This window comes from Coenobita brevimanus, chromosome 65 (assembly GCF_032717465.1).
Source record: "Coenobita brevimanus isolate Jiangsu-jjx chromosome 65, ASM3271746v2, whole genome shotgun sequence".
NCBI lineage: Eukaryota > Metazoa > Arthropoda > Malacostraca > Decapoda > Coenobitidae > Coenobita > Coenobita brevimanus.
The window spans coordinates 49,708,619-49,728,785 of NC_137018.1; the positions used below are offsets into that span (position 1 = coordinate 49,708,619).

Sequence of the window (20,167 nt, forward strand, 5' to 3'; positions counted from 1 at the left end):
ATAGCCTAGCAAGAAAATAAAAACTACACCCCTGGAGTAAGGAGTTAGTAGTGTGTGCTCATATCAAAATTCAACATCTCTGGCATTTGCCTTGGCAAAGTGTTTGGTGCGACCAACATTATATTCTGTACTGTACTGTACTTTGATATTCAATTCTCTTGGTGGCTAACAGTGAGCCTGTTCACCTTAAAAGCACAGCTGTGAACAGCTTGCCTAAATACAATTTTTGTTTTCAGGTCAAAATTGGTATACTTTGTCACTTTAAGGGCTACAAAATTGGTACAGTAATTCCTTTGGCTTGCTGTGTTTAAAAAAAAAAAAAAAAAAAAAAAAAAAAAAAGTCATTCGTATGGTAGTAAAAATAAATAAATGTCTACTTGAATACAGTATATAACACCTACTGAAAGCATCTTTGTGGAAGGTAACAGAAAGGCATTAAAATATTTCCTCCTATTAAGTTTAAAACAAACCAAAGGCTGCCCCTTTGCAGTTCGCCAAATACTGTACACAAATAATGACTTTGCCATGAGAGTTGTGACACGTGGAATTCCAACGTGGAGAAATTTGAAAAGTGCAGAGAGATGTCCCTCACTTGTTGCAGTATATACGTAGGCACAGAAATACGCCCGAACTAAGACTTCCATGTCCCCTTCCCCCTCCCTTCCAGATGGGTGGGTGGAGGAATGGGGAAGACTATCGTAATTATATATATCACTGTACAAATCTTAATTTAATTCTATGTGGAATCAAAAAATAAAGATGCTTTTGCTTGACCTAAAGTGGCATTGATTATTGGTACATAGTCTACATGTATAAACCAGATGATCTTGGTAAGGCAAAGGTCTCTAGGTCCACGGCACCTCTTCTTTTTGCACTTCTAGGGTTTGCTAGATTATCTCTTGTATTTCACACACTATAGTTTGTCATCAGGTGGCAAGTTGCAGCACACTTCCCAATAATCCTCCCAACAGCTCCCCCCCCCCCCTCCTTCCTCCCCATTTTCTGTTTGAGGCATTATATTTTGTCATTGTGATGGTTGTTCATGGGAGGAGTGATGGTTGAGGGTGGTGGTCATGGTTTGGTTGGCAGTTGACAGTGATAAAAATACTAAACGTGGACTCATTGACAGCTTGTTCTTTGGATGCAAAATAAATTACAGTAATAACCTACTGTACAGACACTTTAACTGCCTTTTGCTGTTGTGTCGTTTGGCCGCAATAAGTTCTGCAACTCATCTAAACAGTTTACCTCTTGACCAGTCAGTTCATGCGTTTAGAGCATTCGTAGAGCCGGCACCAAGAGAAGAGGAAGTGGATTTACATGACTTAGAAAACAAATCTACAGCTCAACAAGGCTCTAGCCACACATTCTACTGGACAAACTCCCGAAGGTTAAAGGTTCTACTGCTAGTGTTGAAACTTTTCATAGAAAAAGTGGATTAACTTATAATTGAGCATTTAAACAGGAGTTGCAAGTTGTGTGTAGAGGTGCACTTGACAAAAAAAAGGTGTCTCACTGCTGCCAGAGGTCTACTGCCAGTAACTTTCAACACAACAAACAGTACTTTAAGTCATACAGTTTCTCCACTGTGTATCTTTCGTGTCACTGCAAGCCAAAATTCCACACTCCCCTTTTCTGTTATCACCCATTATTTTGCTGAAACTCTTTAACTATCCATCCACCCTCCTCTCAAGCATGTTTTGGACACCAGTATGTCTCAACAGTGTGACTATTGCAAGTCAAAAATCAATTTACCCATTACAGGCACTGTCAGCATCCTTCCCCCCATGTTAGTGTTCAATATAGCTACTGATTCGGGTACTGAAAACTCTTGAGGACTTCGAAGTACTATGTATTGACAAATCACATAAAAAACATGACTATATAAATAAAATGTGGTCTAGAAATCTGAAATATGATGGTACGATTGACATGGAAAAGTTTATAATTATATACTGGTATGGATGAAATCAACAGTCTGAAGTAATTACAGTACTCTAGGTTGGATTGTGCAACATAAACAAAACATGTGATAAATAGACTGAATCCTAAACAAACTAGATGTAACTGAAAGTGCTCATAATGATGTGAATTTAGAGAAAGAAAAACTCCTTTACTTCATTAGAACTTACAGCGTCAGCCACACTTTGGTCACACACGAGGTAATGTAACGGCTGAACATCTTCACCTCACTCTCAACTCCTTCGCCTTCTGATGAGAAATGTAACTGAAATGACACTCAGGCAACAAAATAAATGGATGGTTATGATGTAACAAAATAAGTAACTGATGAATGAGAAAAGTTAACATACTGTATTCCCATTTCATTCCAGTGTCATTAAATAAGGACTTCCAATCCTCTTGGGAAACAAAAAGAAAATAACATTGTTGGAAAAAGTTGGTACCCACTGGAACATAAAATTGATGAATGTTCAACAATTAAACAGAATATCACATCTCACAGAAAAATTATATTATTCATGAACCTGAGTGTTTAACAATTCCTATGAGCATATTCTGGTCTTTTGTGGATATATACAAGATCCCTCACAGTCACTTGATCCACCTCACACTCCCACTTCTGAAACTGACTCACCTCCAGCTATATACCACCACCCATACAAGATGTAATCCTTTGACCCACCATGCAAAATGGACATTAATAGATCGTAACCCTTTGATCCACATTGCAAATGAACATTAATCCATCATAATCCTTTGATTTACTTTGCAAGTGGGCATCAATCTGTCATAACCCTTTGATCCACCTTGCAAATGGACATCAATCCATCATAATTCTTTGAACCACCTTGCAAATGGACATCAAGATTTACAGTATAGTGGAACACAAACTCCCACTCCTCTCATACTAACTCTCCTCCAGTGTTCACCTGTCTCACACCCACTCAGGGATCACACCAGCAAGAATAAGTTAATTTTCAGTTGATTTCGTGGGTGTTGCAGGGACTGGAGAAGCAGCAACATACACACCTTCCATTAGTCCACTGGCGGTTCTCAGTTGGTGCACAATAGTCACTCGGGTAAACACTTGATAGTTCTCCATTTAAACAAGTGCGCAATGAAAACAAAACTAGACTTCACTACTATATGTGAGATACGTGGACTTCAGGATCTCTGCTCTGTCCAGAGTTTATACTGTAAGTCTCAGTCAGGTGTTAAGATACATTACAATTCTTCATCTGCCTTGGCGTCTTCTAAATCTGGGTGTAAACTTTCATCTCTACACTCCTGACCCATTACCAGTGCACATGTAAACACTAAGATACAAAAAAGTTTTAAATACAATACAAAGATTTGTAGTGTTCATTGATAAGTAACACTGTAATACACCCCTCACCTTCAGTCACTGCAACATATCTTGTCCTTCTTGCTCAACTGCCACTTATGTTCTGTATTAAAAGTTAAACAAAACTCCACCTCTTTCACTGGTGGGTCATTACTTTTGAGGTACCGTTTCCTAATGTTCCTTTGAAGTGCTCCATGCCACAAAACTACAGACTGAGGGGTTCACTTCATGTCCTTCCTCGAACACTGAAAACAAACATCTTTTGAGCTATAAGCGTCAGTTGTCCTTGCCTGGTGATTTTGAGCCGTACACGCCATGCTCCGTCACTCCCGGATTACTGTTGATCTCGTTTGAGCCGATTAGCACGGAGCTGCGAGTCCCTAGGCTCGGCGACACACAGCCCGCCTGTTTTGGTTTTGCATTGTTGAGCCGCCACTTGGACCCCATACACACACAACACATTAGCTACTCGTTTTGGACTTTTTGGAACTGTTGCCTAGGTTGTCCTTGCTGCTGCGCTTCTTGTCCGACCCGGGACTACTGTTGCTACTAGACTTCTTTGGGGACTCATCTAGGCTGATGACCTCCACACTGCCTCCGCTGCGTCTCGTCGGCCGTGACCCCACTTTTGTGATGGTGATCTCTTTGCTCATGGTTGGCTGGTGGGACAACAAAGACTTAGTGATTCCCTTTCTGGTTGATTGGTGGGAGAACAAAGGCTCAATGACTTACAATCCTTATATTCCATTAATACTGTGGACATTTATATGTCATACTGGGTTCCAGTTTTTGCACTGATCACATATGCAATTAGAAATCCATACACTCAATCCCCTGCTATCGCTCCTAATTGGTCACAGGAAACGCGCGTGATAGCTGAATACGCAATAGCTGAACTGAACAATCAATGGGAAAATTTCTAATTGTTTTTTTGGTGGCCCATTTTTCTAACTTTTAACCACTTTATGCCTACAATTTCCTGCCAATCTTTCCTCTAACATGAAATAAAGCATTATTATATTAATAATAACAGTATAATGAATAAATAAACAACATAAAAGGCCATCAAACTTTTATAAGGATTACGGCTTGGGTGGTTTGATCGGTTCCGAGGCTTGGGAGTGGCTTAGTTGCCGCCAGATCTCTTTGGCTGTCTCCATTTCTTTAGTGTCCACAGCTAAAGGGGGTATCACATGGTACCTTATATCAGGAATGGCTGAGGAACAGTTAAGTGGAACAAAACTTGGACGCTATCACACACGTTCCTCACACTGTCGTCAGAGCCCCGTCTCTCAGTTGTAAACACGTGATTACTTTATCGACAACACAGTTTTTTCGGCACAAGAAATATTAACTCTTTATAAGGGTTTCAAAACGATTGATATTTATTCTAAAATACAATATTAATAAGTATTCAGTGTTAGGCTAAATTTTAATGCTGTAGAACGATATATTCTTTCGAGCCAAATGGGTTTTGGTCACTGTTTTGCCCGTCGTGTCCTCAGCAGGAATCCGTTCAGATGCATTCCAAATGCCCGTGCTATAATTGGGAATTTTACCATGTTACCGTTCCGATTAACCATCGTATCCTATGCAAACCTCGTATGAAGTGCTGTGTGAATAAGTTTCGCTTAGCCTGTCTTCAAACTCGACGCGTGATAGCGGTCTTGGGGTGCGTGATACCATGTATGGTTGTCCATTTGATGTGTGCATGAGAGCAGATAAACGTGATAGCTGAACGCGTGATAGCAGGGGGTTGAGTGTACACACACACTCAACTACACACACAAGCAATCCCTTAACCACACTCACACTTACCCACATCTACACACTGACTTCCCCTACTACCAATCCTATACTCACCGTGCCCTCAGATTTCTTTGAGATGGTCTTCTCTGAGGAGCTGGAGGAGGAGGAAGTAGTGGTGGTCTTGGTTTTACCAACAGCCGGTTGGGGAATGATGGTGATTTCGTCATTGATTTTGAGGGGAGAGTCTGACGAACCTACAAGGGGAAAGATGCTTGTTAAGTCTCTTGATTCTGCATGATTTCATCAGTTGTTACTATTTTTCTACATTCTATCCCCACAGATGGTAAAGAAGAATACTATTAGTGTGTTGCCTTTGTCATCAACCACTTGAACCTGTGACCTTTTTAGTTTATTTTACTGCTACTACTCGATTTCATTCAACCTGGGAAAGGCCACTCACAATGAAGGGGTTTAATTTATTTAAGCTAAATCTAACCCTACCTGTTCAGAAAGTCTATTCAAGCCTATCCTCTTCTTAATAAAACTACCAGGTAAAGGTATGGGTGGGGAGTTGATGCCATGAGGCGCTTAGCCATGATGCTTAACTCCATAATTTAAGCTTGTAATGGGTTATTCACTCACTGTCCTATTAGGTCACTGCAGCATCCAAGTTACTGCAGTTATCTTCCCTCAGTGTGACCCTAGGTACTCTTTTTATCTACCAACCCACAGAGGGAGGATGAACACCAGAGGCAAGTGGCAACAGCTTCCCACACCACGATTTAATCCCCGCCGCTATTGGGCTGGCAGCTTTGTAGCTAATGTTCTCTACTTGGCTACCACATTTAATCCATTTTCAATGGATTAAAGGTGACTGTAAGGAACAGGGATAAAATGTTTGACTTAAAATCATCTTCTTTGTATGGGGATTTGTTATTAGTAACTATAAGGAATGGGGTATGGGTTAAAATGCAAAATAAACAGCTAATAGAAATGTGTTAGGGAGTCTCCTATGCCAATGAGAGTTTGACTCAATGTCTGCCCAACTCACCTCCACTTTTCTTGCCACCCTCGCCCTTGTTCTTGTTGACAACAGAATGGGCGGAGTACACATGGTTCTCAAAAAGACGATACATGTTGAAGGTGGCAGTGCAAACGGTGCACTTGTACGACAGGTGGGCCGGCTTCAGGGTCATCTTATGGTCACGGCTCACGTGATTCAGTAGCTTCCACTGGAACACCTGCAACAATTCAACACACAAAATAGCTTGTGATTCCATCCACTGACCCAACAAGGAGTCTTTTATTATCTCCTTTCCAAAAGCACAAGAGTGTACGGCAATGCTAATCAGTCTCTATACTCAAGGCAAAAATAACCAGTGGCCTGCCTGTGCACAGTACAGTAAAAGTCCTATTATTTGGCAGCTGACTGTTCGGTAGATCCAACATTTCGGCAGTTTTGAGAAATAGTCCCATTTACGAAAATCATTGATTGTTCGGCAGATGTCCGGAATCATCTCGGCAGTCTAGGAAGTGTTATCTGTGGCTTGTAGGCCTAATGTTTCATTACACTTCTGTATGTTCACTAATTTCTATATTTTCATTCAGATTCAGGTATAGTACTGTATTGATTACAATATTGCACAGTATCATACACTACAGTAACCACCCCCACCAAATTAGCGAGGGTTACGTTCCAAGCCCCCACGCTAATTCTTAAAATTCTTTCATTCTTGATGCCTTCCTGAAAATGACACCGGTAATTGAGTAGCCCATGAACCACTGACACTGTAATGCATTACCCATAAATAAATGTTGCTTGTTAAATCAGTTTCCCCGTTGTTTTTAGCTGTACGGCTGTGACAGCTCTAGTATTTTTATTCCTCAGCATAATGGTGGAAGGGACTGTCCTGTTTAACTGAACCTAACCTAACCGAGTTTAACTGTACCTTATAATTTAACCAAACCTAACCTAACCTAAAGTCAGAAAAATACTTAAAAATAAACTGGAGGAATATGAATTGCTAAGGTCTGATGAAAGTTAAACGTACATTTAGTGCTCATTCTTTTGTTTTTGTGCTTAACGTGAAAGAGAGAGCATTGATGCAAACAGTAATATATCCCATTAATCCTTTAATAACCTCCGGCACTGAACAACCTTTTACAGTACCGATGTCAGTGATGTTAAGTTAGTGTGAGCTATAAAGAAAACTGAACAATTATGGGGAGGGAACGAAGGTCAGTGGTATGTTTACATGACTATGCTGTGATTCCAAGCAGTTAGGCGGTCGGTTAATCTCAGATGTTTTCGCCCATTTGGTAAATACACCGTAACTTTATCAATCTTTCTGTGACTCATAGCGAATCATAGCATGGGTTTAAGATGCTAAATAACACATTGCTAGGTGAGCCAGACGATTATCTTCCCATCTTCAAGAAAAATAAATTGATTTCAGAAGAATGGAAGAACTTTACGTACTCAGAAAGGGATTTAATTTCTTCCATTTTCTTATAAGATGTGAAGATAATCGTCTGGCGCACCTAGAAATGTGTTATTTAGCTCCCTAAACCCATGCTATGATTCGCTATGATTGACTGGAGAATTGATAAAGTTACGGTGCATTTACCAAATTGGCGAAAACATCTGAGATTAATTGACCCCCTGACTGCTTGGAATCGTAGCATAGAGTCGTGTAAACATACCAGTGACCTTCGTTCCATTCCCATAATTGTTCACAGTTTTTCCATAGCTCACTAACTCGACATCGGTACTTTAAAGGGTTGTTCAATGTCGGAGGTTATTAAGGGGTTCATGGAATACATTACTGTTTCCATCAGTACTCTCCTTTCACATGTAAAAAAAAAAAAACGAACAAAAGAGTGAGTGCTAAATGTAATTTATGACTTTCATCAGAAAGACCTTACCAGTTCAGACCCCTTTATTTTATGCAATTTTCCGACTATTTTATTTTGTTTGGAAAAAGTACTGTATACAGTACTCACTCCAATCATATTTGTAATAATAAAAGTAGTGATGAGTTCACCAATACAAGTGATGTACTGAGCTGGTAGGTAATATTCCGTATCATTTCGGCCATCCAGGAAGTGTTATCTGACTTGTAGGCCTACTGTGTCATTACCCTTGTATATGTTCACTAATATATATATATATTTCAGATTCAGGTATAGTACTGTATTCATTGCAGTATTGTACAGTATGCAGTACTCTCTCCAAACACAGTTGTAATACCGTACCATAAGTGGTGATAAGTGTTCACCAATATATTTAAGGTACTGAGTGGGTAGGTTTTTGATTATTCGGCAAATCTAATTTCTCGGCATCATTCTGGTCCCATAGATGCCGAATAATGGGACTTGTACTGTAATACTCTCAGACCATGTGGAATACCTGTAACTTTTTAAGCATCTGTTCGTTTCATAATAAAATGATCCTAAAATACTAGATTACCAATCTTGACATATAGTAGTTTAGGCATCAGATGGTATTAAAGCATCACAATCAATATCCAGCAGTCAGTGCTAACACTCACTGCTCACTGTCCAAAATTGTGTCCAACTTTAAGCACCAAAAGATGTCCTTAAAATTTTGACATAAACATTAATGTCTAACCCTATGAACATTACTTCTGGACATGGTAAATTGTTCCTGCACTGTATAATATGAACACTGTAAACTCCTTTAGAGGTGGACAACACTCACCTTGCCACAGATGGGACAACGACCGGCATCTTTGCCCTTGTTAGCCGCCTCCTGCATGGATGAGGTCACCAGACCATGGGTTCCCAGGAGATGTCGTTCTAGACCCTGTTGGAGGTAACGAGACGTCAGAAAACAAAGTCACCATTGACTATATCCTCATCATAACCATAAACCTATTTCCCATATATACATGGGATGAGTATGATTCAGAACTCAGAAAAGCAAAGCACAATAACAGCAGTCAAAGAATGCCCAATGAAATGAGCCACATATAAACTCGACATCATCATCATCACCATCCAATATTTTAGCATTTAAAATTATCAACTCCACTTAGTAGACATACTACAGTGCAATCCCAGTTAACTGAGAAGCTTTGGGAAAACTTTCCAGTTAACGATTTTCCCAGATATCTGACAAATACTCTTATGCATGTGCTATATATATATATAACTGCAATATATACAGTACTAACCACTCATCCTGGGCCACACTAACAGATTCCACTTGAAACATTACTTTTTCTTACACACAGCCCATAGACATAACACGAGATTGCAGTGTCTTGCAGTAGTGCAAAATGTACACGGTAAGTCCATTTTGTTAAATATTATTTGTTATTTTATTCATAAAAACATGGAAAATAAACTAAAGAAATACTCTTATGCAATTATTGGTAAACTGATGATTTGCAAAGAAACGCTGAACAGTAGAATTATTACGACTCGTGCTCACATCGGCTGTGTATATGGCTATGGACCACCCATTTCTTCCTCACCTGACTGCTGTCGCTCCACCCATCACTTGTTACTCAGCTGTTTTGCAGATAAAATATATACGTATGAACTGCAAGCACAGTAATTTTGTCTATAAAACAGACCTTCATTTTTATCAACTAGATTTTATCTTCTCTGCCAGTACAAATCCTCACAGTCATCTTAGAATGCATCTGTACTGGCTGAGAAGATAAAATCTGGTTGATAAAACTGAAGATTTGTTTTGTTTTACAAAATTACTGTGCTTGCAATTCCTACGTAATTACTGTATATTAATATCTGCAAAACAGCTGTGTAGTAAGTGTTGGGTGGAGTGACTGGGGACAGGTGAGTAAAAGACATGGGTGGGCTGTGGCCATAATATACACAGCTGATGTGTGAGCAAGGGAGCTGTGATAATTCTACTGTACAACATTTCTTTCCAAATCATCAGTTCACCAATAAAAGCTCTGGACTTATTTCTTTTGTTTTCATTTTCCATACTCCTATGAATTTAAAAAAAAAAAAAAAATGTTGCCCCAAGAGAAGTGCAGGAGCCCAGGGTTAGGCTAGTTGGTCCTGATATTTAAGATGAGAGTGACCATCCTCACTCATCCCTGAGTGGCATTACATCAGCAATAAACCCCAAACAAGCCTTGGATATAAACCAACACAGGCTCAATCCAATTGGAGTGCCTTAATTACCAAACCACCCGGCACCTTAATTTGGTTATATGGTTACCACCCAGCATAGTAAATGGTTTCCTGGTGTACAGAAAACCATTTGGCTTGTCACTTTGTGAAGTCACCCACAGGGAGAACGAAGATGAAAGAAAGAAAGACAGACAGGGGAGTGTAGTCACTCATTGGCAGAAAGAAGGGGAAAGAATGAAGGAAAGAAAGACAGAAGAGGATGGAAGGAAGAGAGGAAAGGGCAGACAGCTGAGAGCAGCACTACATTGAGTGGACGGTGAGTGCCCCCACCTGCCATCATCATCCAGACCTCCTTTCCCACCCTAGGGCAGGGTGTGGAATAGCAACATCCAGACACCCTAAGCTTGCCCAATCCAGTGGGTCACACTTTCATTCACTTGTCATTCAAGCCCCCAGAATCCTGACTCTTATCTGATATGCCAAAAACATTCACCACATTCTGTAACTTCACATAAATGCATCCGACAGAGTCAATCTTGACGCTGTCATGTTAAAAAAGGGGTGCTAAATCCCTGATCAAGCATTTCTTCTCACAACATTCATCCAGCCAGCTCGATGTCGTCAGTCCCCTAGCCTCACCAACTTCCATACCTCTCTTCCTCACACACTCATCCACCATATCCCTCCACTTTCTCCCTGGCCTACCTCACCGCCTCCCTCCTTCAAATTCGCTCAGATATACCTTTTTCACCACTCTGTTGTTATTCATTCTCTCCACATGACCATACCATCTCAGTACACTCTCTCTAGTTCTGGTGTCCACAGACTTCCTCACTCCACATCTTTCATTAATCATATTTCATGTCTTATTCACTCTGTACTTCACATACATTCCTCAGCAGTCCCATCTCCACTGCTCTCACTCCTGACTTTTCATTTTTGTGCCACACCATAGTCTCACATCCATATGTTAAAGATGGCACTTAACACACCTTCATGTAGGCTTCATGCAGCTGCAACACTCAAGCCTCTGTTTCTTATCAAGGCCTTCATAGCACCAGCTACTTTTCTTTCTTGTGTCACTCTACACTTCATTTGCAACATTTCCTCTCTTTTCTATCACTGTACCCTGGTACTTGAGCTTTCTCACCAATTCCAGTCTCTATCCATTCACTGTAACATCACAGAAGGAGTCACCTTCTCTCTCAACAACCTGCACTTTACTCTTTTCTACATTTTCTCAAGGCACGACACTCACAGACATCAGGAAAACTCTGCACTAGTCCTTGTCCGGTATTTGCAAGTAGTACTACATCATCGGCAAGCAACAAATCTGAGATATACCATCCATCACCATTCACTACCAGCACCATCTCGCTCTCCATTACTCATGTTTTTACTTCTCTCGTCACCCCATCCATATAAATATTGAACAACCATGAGGACATCACACAATCTTGTCGCACACCCACACCAATCATGAACCATTCACTTAGATGCCCATTTACCCTTACACATGCTTCATTACCATCATAAACACTCTTGACGGCAGCTAGCAGCTCACCATGTACACCGCACACGTGCAAAACTTTCCACAATCCTTCTTTGTCTACTTTGTCATATGCTTTTTCCAGATCCATGAATTCCATAAATGCCTTATAGTCCTTCTCACAAGCCTTCTCCACTATCTGTCTTACTGCAAATATTTGATCTACACATCCTCTTCCACTCCTGAAGCCACCCTGTTCATCACTCACTAGGACTTCCAATATCTCTCTTACTTTCTCTAAAATAATTCTTCCTTATACCTTCCCTACCACGCTCAATGAACTTATGCCACGATAATTCTTGCACTCACTTCCCCCACCTTTATTTTTGTACAGGGGTACAATCACAGCCTTTTTCCACTCTGCTGGCACAGATACACTCATCCATGCCTTCTTACACATCAACAAGCACTTCATTCCACTCTCTCCACTACACTTAATCATCTCTGCATACACCTCATCAACCCCAGTGGCTTTCCCAGTTTTCAGCCACTTCACACCAATCTTCACCTGTGCGAGTGTCAGGTTTCCTGGCACTGCATTCCTTCTCTGCACACCCCCAAAACCAATCATGCTTACAGTGGCTCTGCTTTCTCTTTTCCCATTCATCAGGCTTTCAAAATATTCTTTCCATCTGGTCTTTACTTCATCCCCATGGGTTAATAATCTACCACCTAAATCCTTCGCACTTTCACATTTCTTTCCACTGTCATGTCTACATTTCCACACCTCTTTCCAGAATAACTTCCCATTTTCAGAGTAATTTGCATTCATTTTTCTTCCTGTGCTCCCTACGTGTCAGCAAGTGGGTTGGTGGAGGGTTAGTGCCCCTCCCCATAAAACAAATAACTCAAAATCAAATGGCCACCCCTTATAGGATTATGGCATCTGGCAATAGACAGATAGATAGATCATCATTTACCTCCTCCTTTTTCCTTCTTCACTAGTCTCTTTACGTGCTTTTTGCTCTTTCAGTTTTTAATTGAACCCCTGTTCTGTAACCATTGTAGACACTTCTTCCTCTTTTCCTCCACTGCTCTCTTAACTTCGTCATCCCACCTTGCCATACTTTTCTTCCTTGTTGTTACTCTTGCCACACCACACACCGCTTTAGCATTCCTAACGAAGCAATCCTTATTGGCCTATGCAATCCACAGGCTGTCCATATCCACTTCATTCTAATTCACTTATTCTAACTCCTCCCCTACTTTGGTCCTGCATTCATCTGCCATTTCTTTGATCCTCAGCTTCTCAACTTTCAGTTTTTCTCCCTGACTGCTCCTCTCTCTCTTGGTCCACCTCACTCCTCTCAGCTTGATCTTGCATACCACAATCATATGATATGACAGACCTCCACATCGTCCTCTCACAGTCCTCGTATCAGCAACCATTCCCAGCATCGACCTCTCTACAAGCACATAATCAATCAGACTCCTTTCAACACGATCCCCGTTCCCTCTATACCATGTATATTTATGTGCATCTTTGTGTTTGAAATACGAGTTACAAATGCACAACCTCCTTTCCTGACACTTAACCTTCAGCTGTTTCCCATTATCATGTTCTCCTGGTACTCCATTACAACTCATTAAGTCATCTTCAGCGCCAGTGGCTACTCTTCCATTCATATTGCCCATCATGATCACTTTATAGCTCCTGGGCATTTCTCTCATTGTCTTATCAAGCTCATCCCAAAACCTGTCTTTCTCTCTCTCTCACTCCTGTCATCACACAGTGCATACGCTATGATCACAGCCACTTTCACCTTCTTAAACTTGAACTTGACATACATACATCTCGAGCTGACACATTTGTTATCTCTCATCCCATTCTGCCACACCTCATTCATCACCAAAGCAACTCTTTCTTTGCATCTTCCTTGCCCATTCATGCCTGAGTTTACACATTTCACACCCTCCCACTCCACTTCACACCCTTTCATCTTTGTTTCATACAATGCCATCTCGGCATATCTTGCACTCTTGAACACATCACCACTTCCATCCTCTTGCTCTCCTCATTCACACCTCTCACACTCCACATGGCCATGCGAATCTGCCCATTTGGTTGGGGCCCTGGGCAGGTATTAGGCCCTCCGAAACATTTGCTAGGATTAAGTGATTTTTGATAGGGGAATCTGGGGGACACTTTACCCGGCCAAAAACCATGGTTATATGGTTACCACCCAGCATAGTTAATGGTTTCCTGGGTACAGGAAACCATTTACCTACCACCAAATAAAGAAAAAAATAAAAAAGAATAATATTTAACCAAATGGACTTGCCAAGGTACCGTTAGATACCACATGATCATGGGTAGTTAGAGTAGGTCTGGTGGGCAGAAAACCGTACCTGTACCACATTTTCAGCCAATGAAGAATATGCCTTTTTTTTTTTTCACTGGATTTATGTCTTGCATTTCACAAAAATTCCTAGAGCCTGGGTTCCAGAGACTTGATATCATAAATCATGGAATTTCCATAAAATTCTGTCATCAGTGTCTTTGTTCACCTATTTCAAGTCAACTGCAAATGTCCAGTTTCTACTTAAAGGTGGGCACAAAACGCTTAAGATCAGTTTGCACTTAGGGATCACGAAGTGTAGAAATCACCATCTATCATAACACGACAACACAACTGCGAGAGTGCCTGTCTAGTGACTGGCTGGAGGTGGTAAGCAGACTGGTAATGTGTGGAGGTGTGGAGGGTGACCAAACTAGAGGAGGGGAAAGAAGGGGGAGGAGGGCCAAGGAAGGAATAAACTGGGAAACGACCTTGACTGGAAGTGCCTTCACCTCACGCTGGCCAGCCTCACATGACACGTGGCAGGGGCGGGCATTTAGAGTGGCGCACACTGCTATGTTTTAATTACACATTTGCCACTCTATGAATTTCCCTGGTTGTCTGATAATCCCAGTTATCTGGATACTAGTTATCTGGGACTGTACTATATTATGTTTCAATCACAAATGTTGACTCATAACCATCCACACCTAAATCCAAAGTTACTAAATCACAAATGAATGGGTAGGATTCACAGACAAGAAAAGGGAAATCCTGACGTAAAAGCTATCAGAAGTGTTAAGTGAAGTGATTATATACACCATCATTGTTAACTAACTTATAAAAGCCTTAATGAATGCATACTAAAATATTTCAATTACTGACAGTGAAGATATGAGGTGTTAGTCAAAACGGAACCTTTATAAAATCAATAGGTATGAAGCTTTTCCCAAAGAATAAAGAAGCTGTTTTCTGTGGGACTGTACCTGGTCTGTGAAGAAGCGATGTTGACACTTCTGGCAGTTGAGAGGTGGGCGGTTGTAGATCATCTTGGGGTGGATTTTCACCTTGTGAATCAGGTTCATGTGGTTCCGAAGCTGTTCTAGATCCTGCCATGGTGCCGAGAACAGGTTTAATGGACGAAGTCATTGACCAGAACATTCACACAGTTTAGCTCCTTCACTACAATTATATGTATTATATTTTCAACTGCTGCCAATACTATTAAGCTTCAGGAGGAACCCATGGTGAAGGGATTCAAAGAAGCTCCATTAACTCCTGCAGTATGATGATATATTACTACAGTTGGTTGTTTTCACTTGACAATGATCCATAACCCCATTTTACCTTATCAGATAGCCAAGTTTCATCTGACTGATGAATAAATATAATAAGTAACCAAGGTGACTCATTCCTGCCCCATAAGTGATGTTCACTGAATTTCACACAGCCACAACTTAGTATTCAAGATGAATGTATTGACTATACCAGCAAACAATTACTGTATTTTGCTTAGGAAAGACCTTTCTAGTGGAGGGAATGTATAAAAAGACAAGGAAAAGAACTGAGTGTAAGCAAATAAAACTGACAAAGAAAATACCAGTAGGCTGGTTAACACTAAGGTGCAATAATAATTTTTTTTGTCACATCTCACTGTTTTGAGGATGGCATAACTAGTCATCACAATAAAAGCTATAAAAACAGTGAAAAACATGAAATTTCCAATACCATCCCCTACCAAATCTGTCTTAAAGGAACTTAACACCAACTGACCCAAGCACCCATGTCTTGCTTTAAATACAGGAAGGAAGAAAAAAAAGTTTAGCAAAATCTTACATTGTGGGACATGTGAAAACAACTAGGTACATGCAAAGTGTGTTTGTAGTACAACACTAATACACATGACCACAAACCAAGTTATAAGATAAAACATATAATTATATAATCAAACAGGAAAAAAGGCAATTTCTATAAAGTCTGCACTACAAACACCTAGATCATACACTACCATCAGTTACCAGGGAGTTCCCCTCCCCTCATACACACATGCAAACATAGGAGTTCATGGATGTGTGTGTGTGTGTGTGCATGTGACACACACACACACACACACACACAATGAAAAGAGAGAAAATGAACAGTGAGTATTAAAAAAATAAATAAGTAAAATAAATTCAGTAACTGGCTTAACTCACCTTAATATAACCGTCACAGATCTCACAGATGACGAAGGACGGCTTACCCCCCGAGTCCCCCCCTCGCGTCTGTGAGGAGCCCCCCTTTCCACCACCTCCCTGGCTCGACTGCTGGCCTCCCCGCGGCAGGGGCGTGATGGAGATACTCGGCTGTTGCGGAGACTTCGTGTTACCGCCTTTAGTTTGTACACTCTGCGACGGAGATGATGCCAATTAGTAGATACTGACTGGACTGGCTTAGCTTGACTCAAATGAATACTCTTTCTCCAGTAGCATGACTGCAATTTTAATGACCGCATTTGACGTTTAAATCCTAGAATCCTGGTGATATCCTATTTCTTTACTCTTGCTGCTACCAAATATTATTATTCTACTTAAGAAAGGCCTCCTGTACTGAAGAGGTTTACTGAGACTGTCTAACCTCTCTCAGTTCAAAAAGTCTATCATAAGCTGAATAAATATATCTGGACCTGGCAAGACTGAAGTGAAAAAGACATCCCAGACTCAGAGGATGAAATTTACTCAGTTTTTGTACTTTTTTCTTGAGCTTTCCTGCCTTTAACAAGAACCAAATGAGAACCCTGAGAAAATGACTAAAATGAAAATCAGCAGTGGTGGAGAAATTTTTCTTCTCTCTCTCTCTATCCTAATAATTTTGGGGATGATGGATGGTTTGTACATAATCTACTCATTTCCGCACAATTTCCACTGCCATCAAGAGCAATATGACTGAGGCTGCTTGGGGATGGACTGGTGACACACAATCTGTTCTCAGTGAGAAAATATTATGGATAAAATATACTTAAGGCACTAAAATGGAAACCATTCACTAAGATTATCATTTGCATATGGTACTGCTAAAATATGGGTGGCAATGTGGTAGTAATACTGGGATAACATTAGCCTTTACATCAAAAAGGGTAACCGTTGAATGGCTGTTACTATTTATTAGGGTTACTTAGCAAAGCTTGCTTGTTAATGGTTTCCTTGCCTACCATGCGTGCTGAAGGAGTACCTGTATGGTAATCGAGGATGAGGTTCCCAGCCCTGGGATGAGACTGACAGGGTTGGTGGACGATGATGATGAGGTGTTGGAGGACGGAAGGATGCGCGGCACTCTCCCGCCCGACTGTGAAGATATGGAAACACTGCTCACGGAACCAGACCCGCTCGACATAGGGACCAGGTGGCCATTGACTAGCTGGAGTTGGTGGTGGATGTGTGTGGAGGAGTGGTGGGGCAGCCGCAGGGAGACGCACGGGCGGGCGGGCAGCACCACCGGACGAAACAGACAACCGTCAGCCCAGGACCGAGGGTGGGGAGGATGGGGATGTGGGCAGTGGTAAGGAAGGGGGAATTGTAGTGTCAAGGGAGGAGGGAGTTGGCAACGTCATGTTATGGGGGGGGGAATGCAATGCTGAATTAAGAGGGAGGGGATGGGCAATGCAGTTGTTAAGGGAGGGTGAGCACGGTGACAAAGTCAAGACAAAACTAGAGAGGGGATTTAGGAGGGGTCATGAGGGACAGACATCCAAGAAAAGTATTGGGGATGGGGTGGACAGGGAGGGAGCACTGAGGTGGAGGATGGTTGGGGAGGCAACAGGGAGGCCAAGGATGGTAGGGTAGGGAGCAAGGAGGAGGAGGATGGTAGGGTAGTGAGCAGGGAGGTGAAGGAAGGTAGGGATGGGAGTAGAATGGTGGAGAATGGTAGGGGAGGGAGCAGGGAGGTGGAGAAAGGTAGGGATGGGAGCGGGATGGGAGCAGGATGGTGGAGGATGGTAGGGAAAGGAGCAGGGAGGTGGAGGATGGTAGGGAAAGGAGCATGGAGGTGAAGGATGGTAGGGAAGGGAGCATGGAGGTGAAGGATGGTTGGGGTTGGATCAGGGAGGTGGAGGATGGTTGGGGTTGGATCAGGGAGGTGGAGGATGGTTGGGGTTGGATCAGGGAGGTGGAGGATGGTTGGGGTTGGATCAGGGAGGTGGAGGATGGTTGGGGTTGGATCAGGGAGGTGGAGGATGGTTGGGGTTGGATCAGGGAGGTGGAGGATGGTTGGGGTTGGATCAGGGAGGTGGAGGATGGTTGGGGTTGGATCAGGGAGGTGGAGGATGGTTGGGGTTGGATCAGGGAGGTGGAGGATGGTTGGGGTTGGATCAGGGAGGTGGAGGATGGTTGGGGTTGGATCAGGGACGTGGAGGATGGTTGGGGATGGATCAGGGAGGTGGAGGATGGTAGGAGAGGGATTAGGGAGGTGAAGGATAGTTGGGGATGAAGCAGGGTGGAAAATGGCTCAAGAGGGAGAAGGAAAGTGAATGATGATTAGCGATGGAGCAGGGAGGTGGAGGATGGTTGGGGATGGAGCAGGGAGGTGGAGGATGCATTAGGAGGGAGCAGGGAGGTGGAGGATGCATTAGGAGGGAGCAGGGAGGTGGAGGATGCATTAGGAGGGAGCAGGGAGGTGGAGGATGCATTAGGAGGGAGCAGGGAGGTGGAGGATGCATTAGGAGGGAGCAGGGAGGTGTAGGACAGTTGGGAATGGAGCAGGGATGTGGAGGATGGTTGGTGACAGAGCAGGGAGGTGGAGGAAGGTTCAGGAGGGAGCAGAGAGGTGGAGTACAGTTGGGGATGGAGCAAGGAGATGGAGAACAGTTGGGGATGGAGCAGGGAGGTGGAGGATGGTTAGGGACGGAGCAATGCTGGGAGGTAGTATGGCCTTTGCCTGTGGAGGGTGGGGAAGGGGGAAGGTGGCCAACAGGCTGGGGGATGGGGGAGTACTGACAAGAAACGAAGTTCTGCTGCATACTCTTATTTAACTTTACGATGTTTATGATACTGTGTAGTACGGGGTTGGGTGTTAGTTTCCTAGAGTTATATGAGTGAGAATGATGTTTCTGTTTGTGTGATACGGTGACAACTATGTGAAATGGAGACCACTGGACCACTGTGTAAAAGTAACCATCAGTGACATGCAGTCATGGCACTGCTACATCACGACAGTCTTTGAAAGAACACAACAACTAGTCACTCTTACTTCACCTTCGAAAAAAACACAAGACAATACTTCTACTTCTCTGATCAATACAAAAGCAACTAAAACTACTGGGAAGCACAGTATCCCTTAAAGAAATATCTCAACAGGATAGTTCCCTAACAGGCAAAAACATAAATAGATAAAAGCCAACTAGTCTAACAGTGACCATGTCAAACCTGACTAATGAGCAGATACAGTATAGATTACTACACATACCAACACGGCTAGACATTAACATGTCCTCATAAACCCATGAATAATGAATTCCATATACCAACAGACAAGGTACAGTATCTAAATACTACAAGAAACTTAGAGGAAGCACTGCTTGAAGCAAAAGCTGAATACCATAGCACTGGGGCAAGGGACGAGAAAGAGGAAAAGATCACAGAGGAAATACTTTGACACTGAGCAGAAGCTACAAGCAGTCACCTATATGAAAAGCCTATAATGATATAGGCACAGATGTTTTTTGAAAAAGAAAACAGAAATATCAGAGAAGAATGGCAGGAGAGCTTAAGCGTAAGTACCGGAAACTATATACTGTAAGGCTTAAATCACTTTATCATCAATAGCAAATGCAGTTATTTAGTCACCACAACTGACTGAATGGAGAATGATACATGAAAAATCTAAAGCAGTTATACATGAGCAATTTAAATGCAAACAATTGTTGCATACACAATGTATATAAAAATGTATACATTAAAAAAAAACTCTGTGCCTGGTACAAATTACTTCTGTGCCACATTACATAAAATTTAGAGAGGAAAACTAAAGCCACAGCAATACATGGGAACTAAACCACATTAGTAAGAAAATGCCACAAAGAAGTGAGATAACATACTGGCTATATGAAAAAAGAAAAATACAAATAACAGAAGACATTAAAAACAGAGGATAACTAAGATAATAAACCCTTTATGTACA

The 20,167-nt window shown here is 41.9% G+C and overlaps 1 protein-coding gene across 7 annotated transcripts in view; it reads right to left on the minus strand.

Annotated features, from left to right (window-relative positions):
* Positions 1 to 1,020: 1,020 nt before the first annotated feature.
* MEP-1 (zinc finger protein MEP-1) overlaps positions 1,021 to 20,167 on the minus strand; it is a 58,542-nt gene continuing 39,395 nt past the window's right edge. For 5 of the 7 annotated variants that reach the window (XM_080276319.1, XM_080276316.1, XM_080276317.1 and 2 more), the window contains 7 exons: positions 17,225 to 17,410; positions 16,210 to 16,401; positions 15,001 to 15,123; positions 8,778 to 8,882; positions 6,108 to 6,297; positions 5,171 to 5,310; positions 1,021 to 3,966 (listed from right to left, as the gene is read on the minus strand). In XM_080276319.1, coding sequence (XP_080132445.1) covers positions 3,769 to 3,966; positions 5,171 to 5,310; positions 6,108 to 6,297; positions 8,778 to 8,882; positions 15,001 to 15,123; positions 16,210 to 16,401; positions 17,225 to 17,410 — 1,134 coding nt within the window. In that variant the 3' untranslated portion in view covers positions 1,021 to 3,768. The remainder of the gene's footprint in view (positions 3,967 to 5,170; positions 5,311 to 6,107; positions 6,298 to 8,777; positions 8,883 to 15,000; positions 15,124 to 16,209; positions 16,402 to 17,224; positions 17,411 to 20,167) is intronic. The other 2 variants (XM_080276320.1, XM_080276318.1) reach the window with 1 other exon arrangement.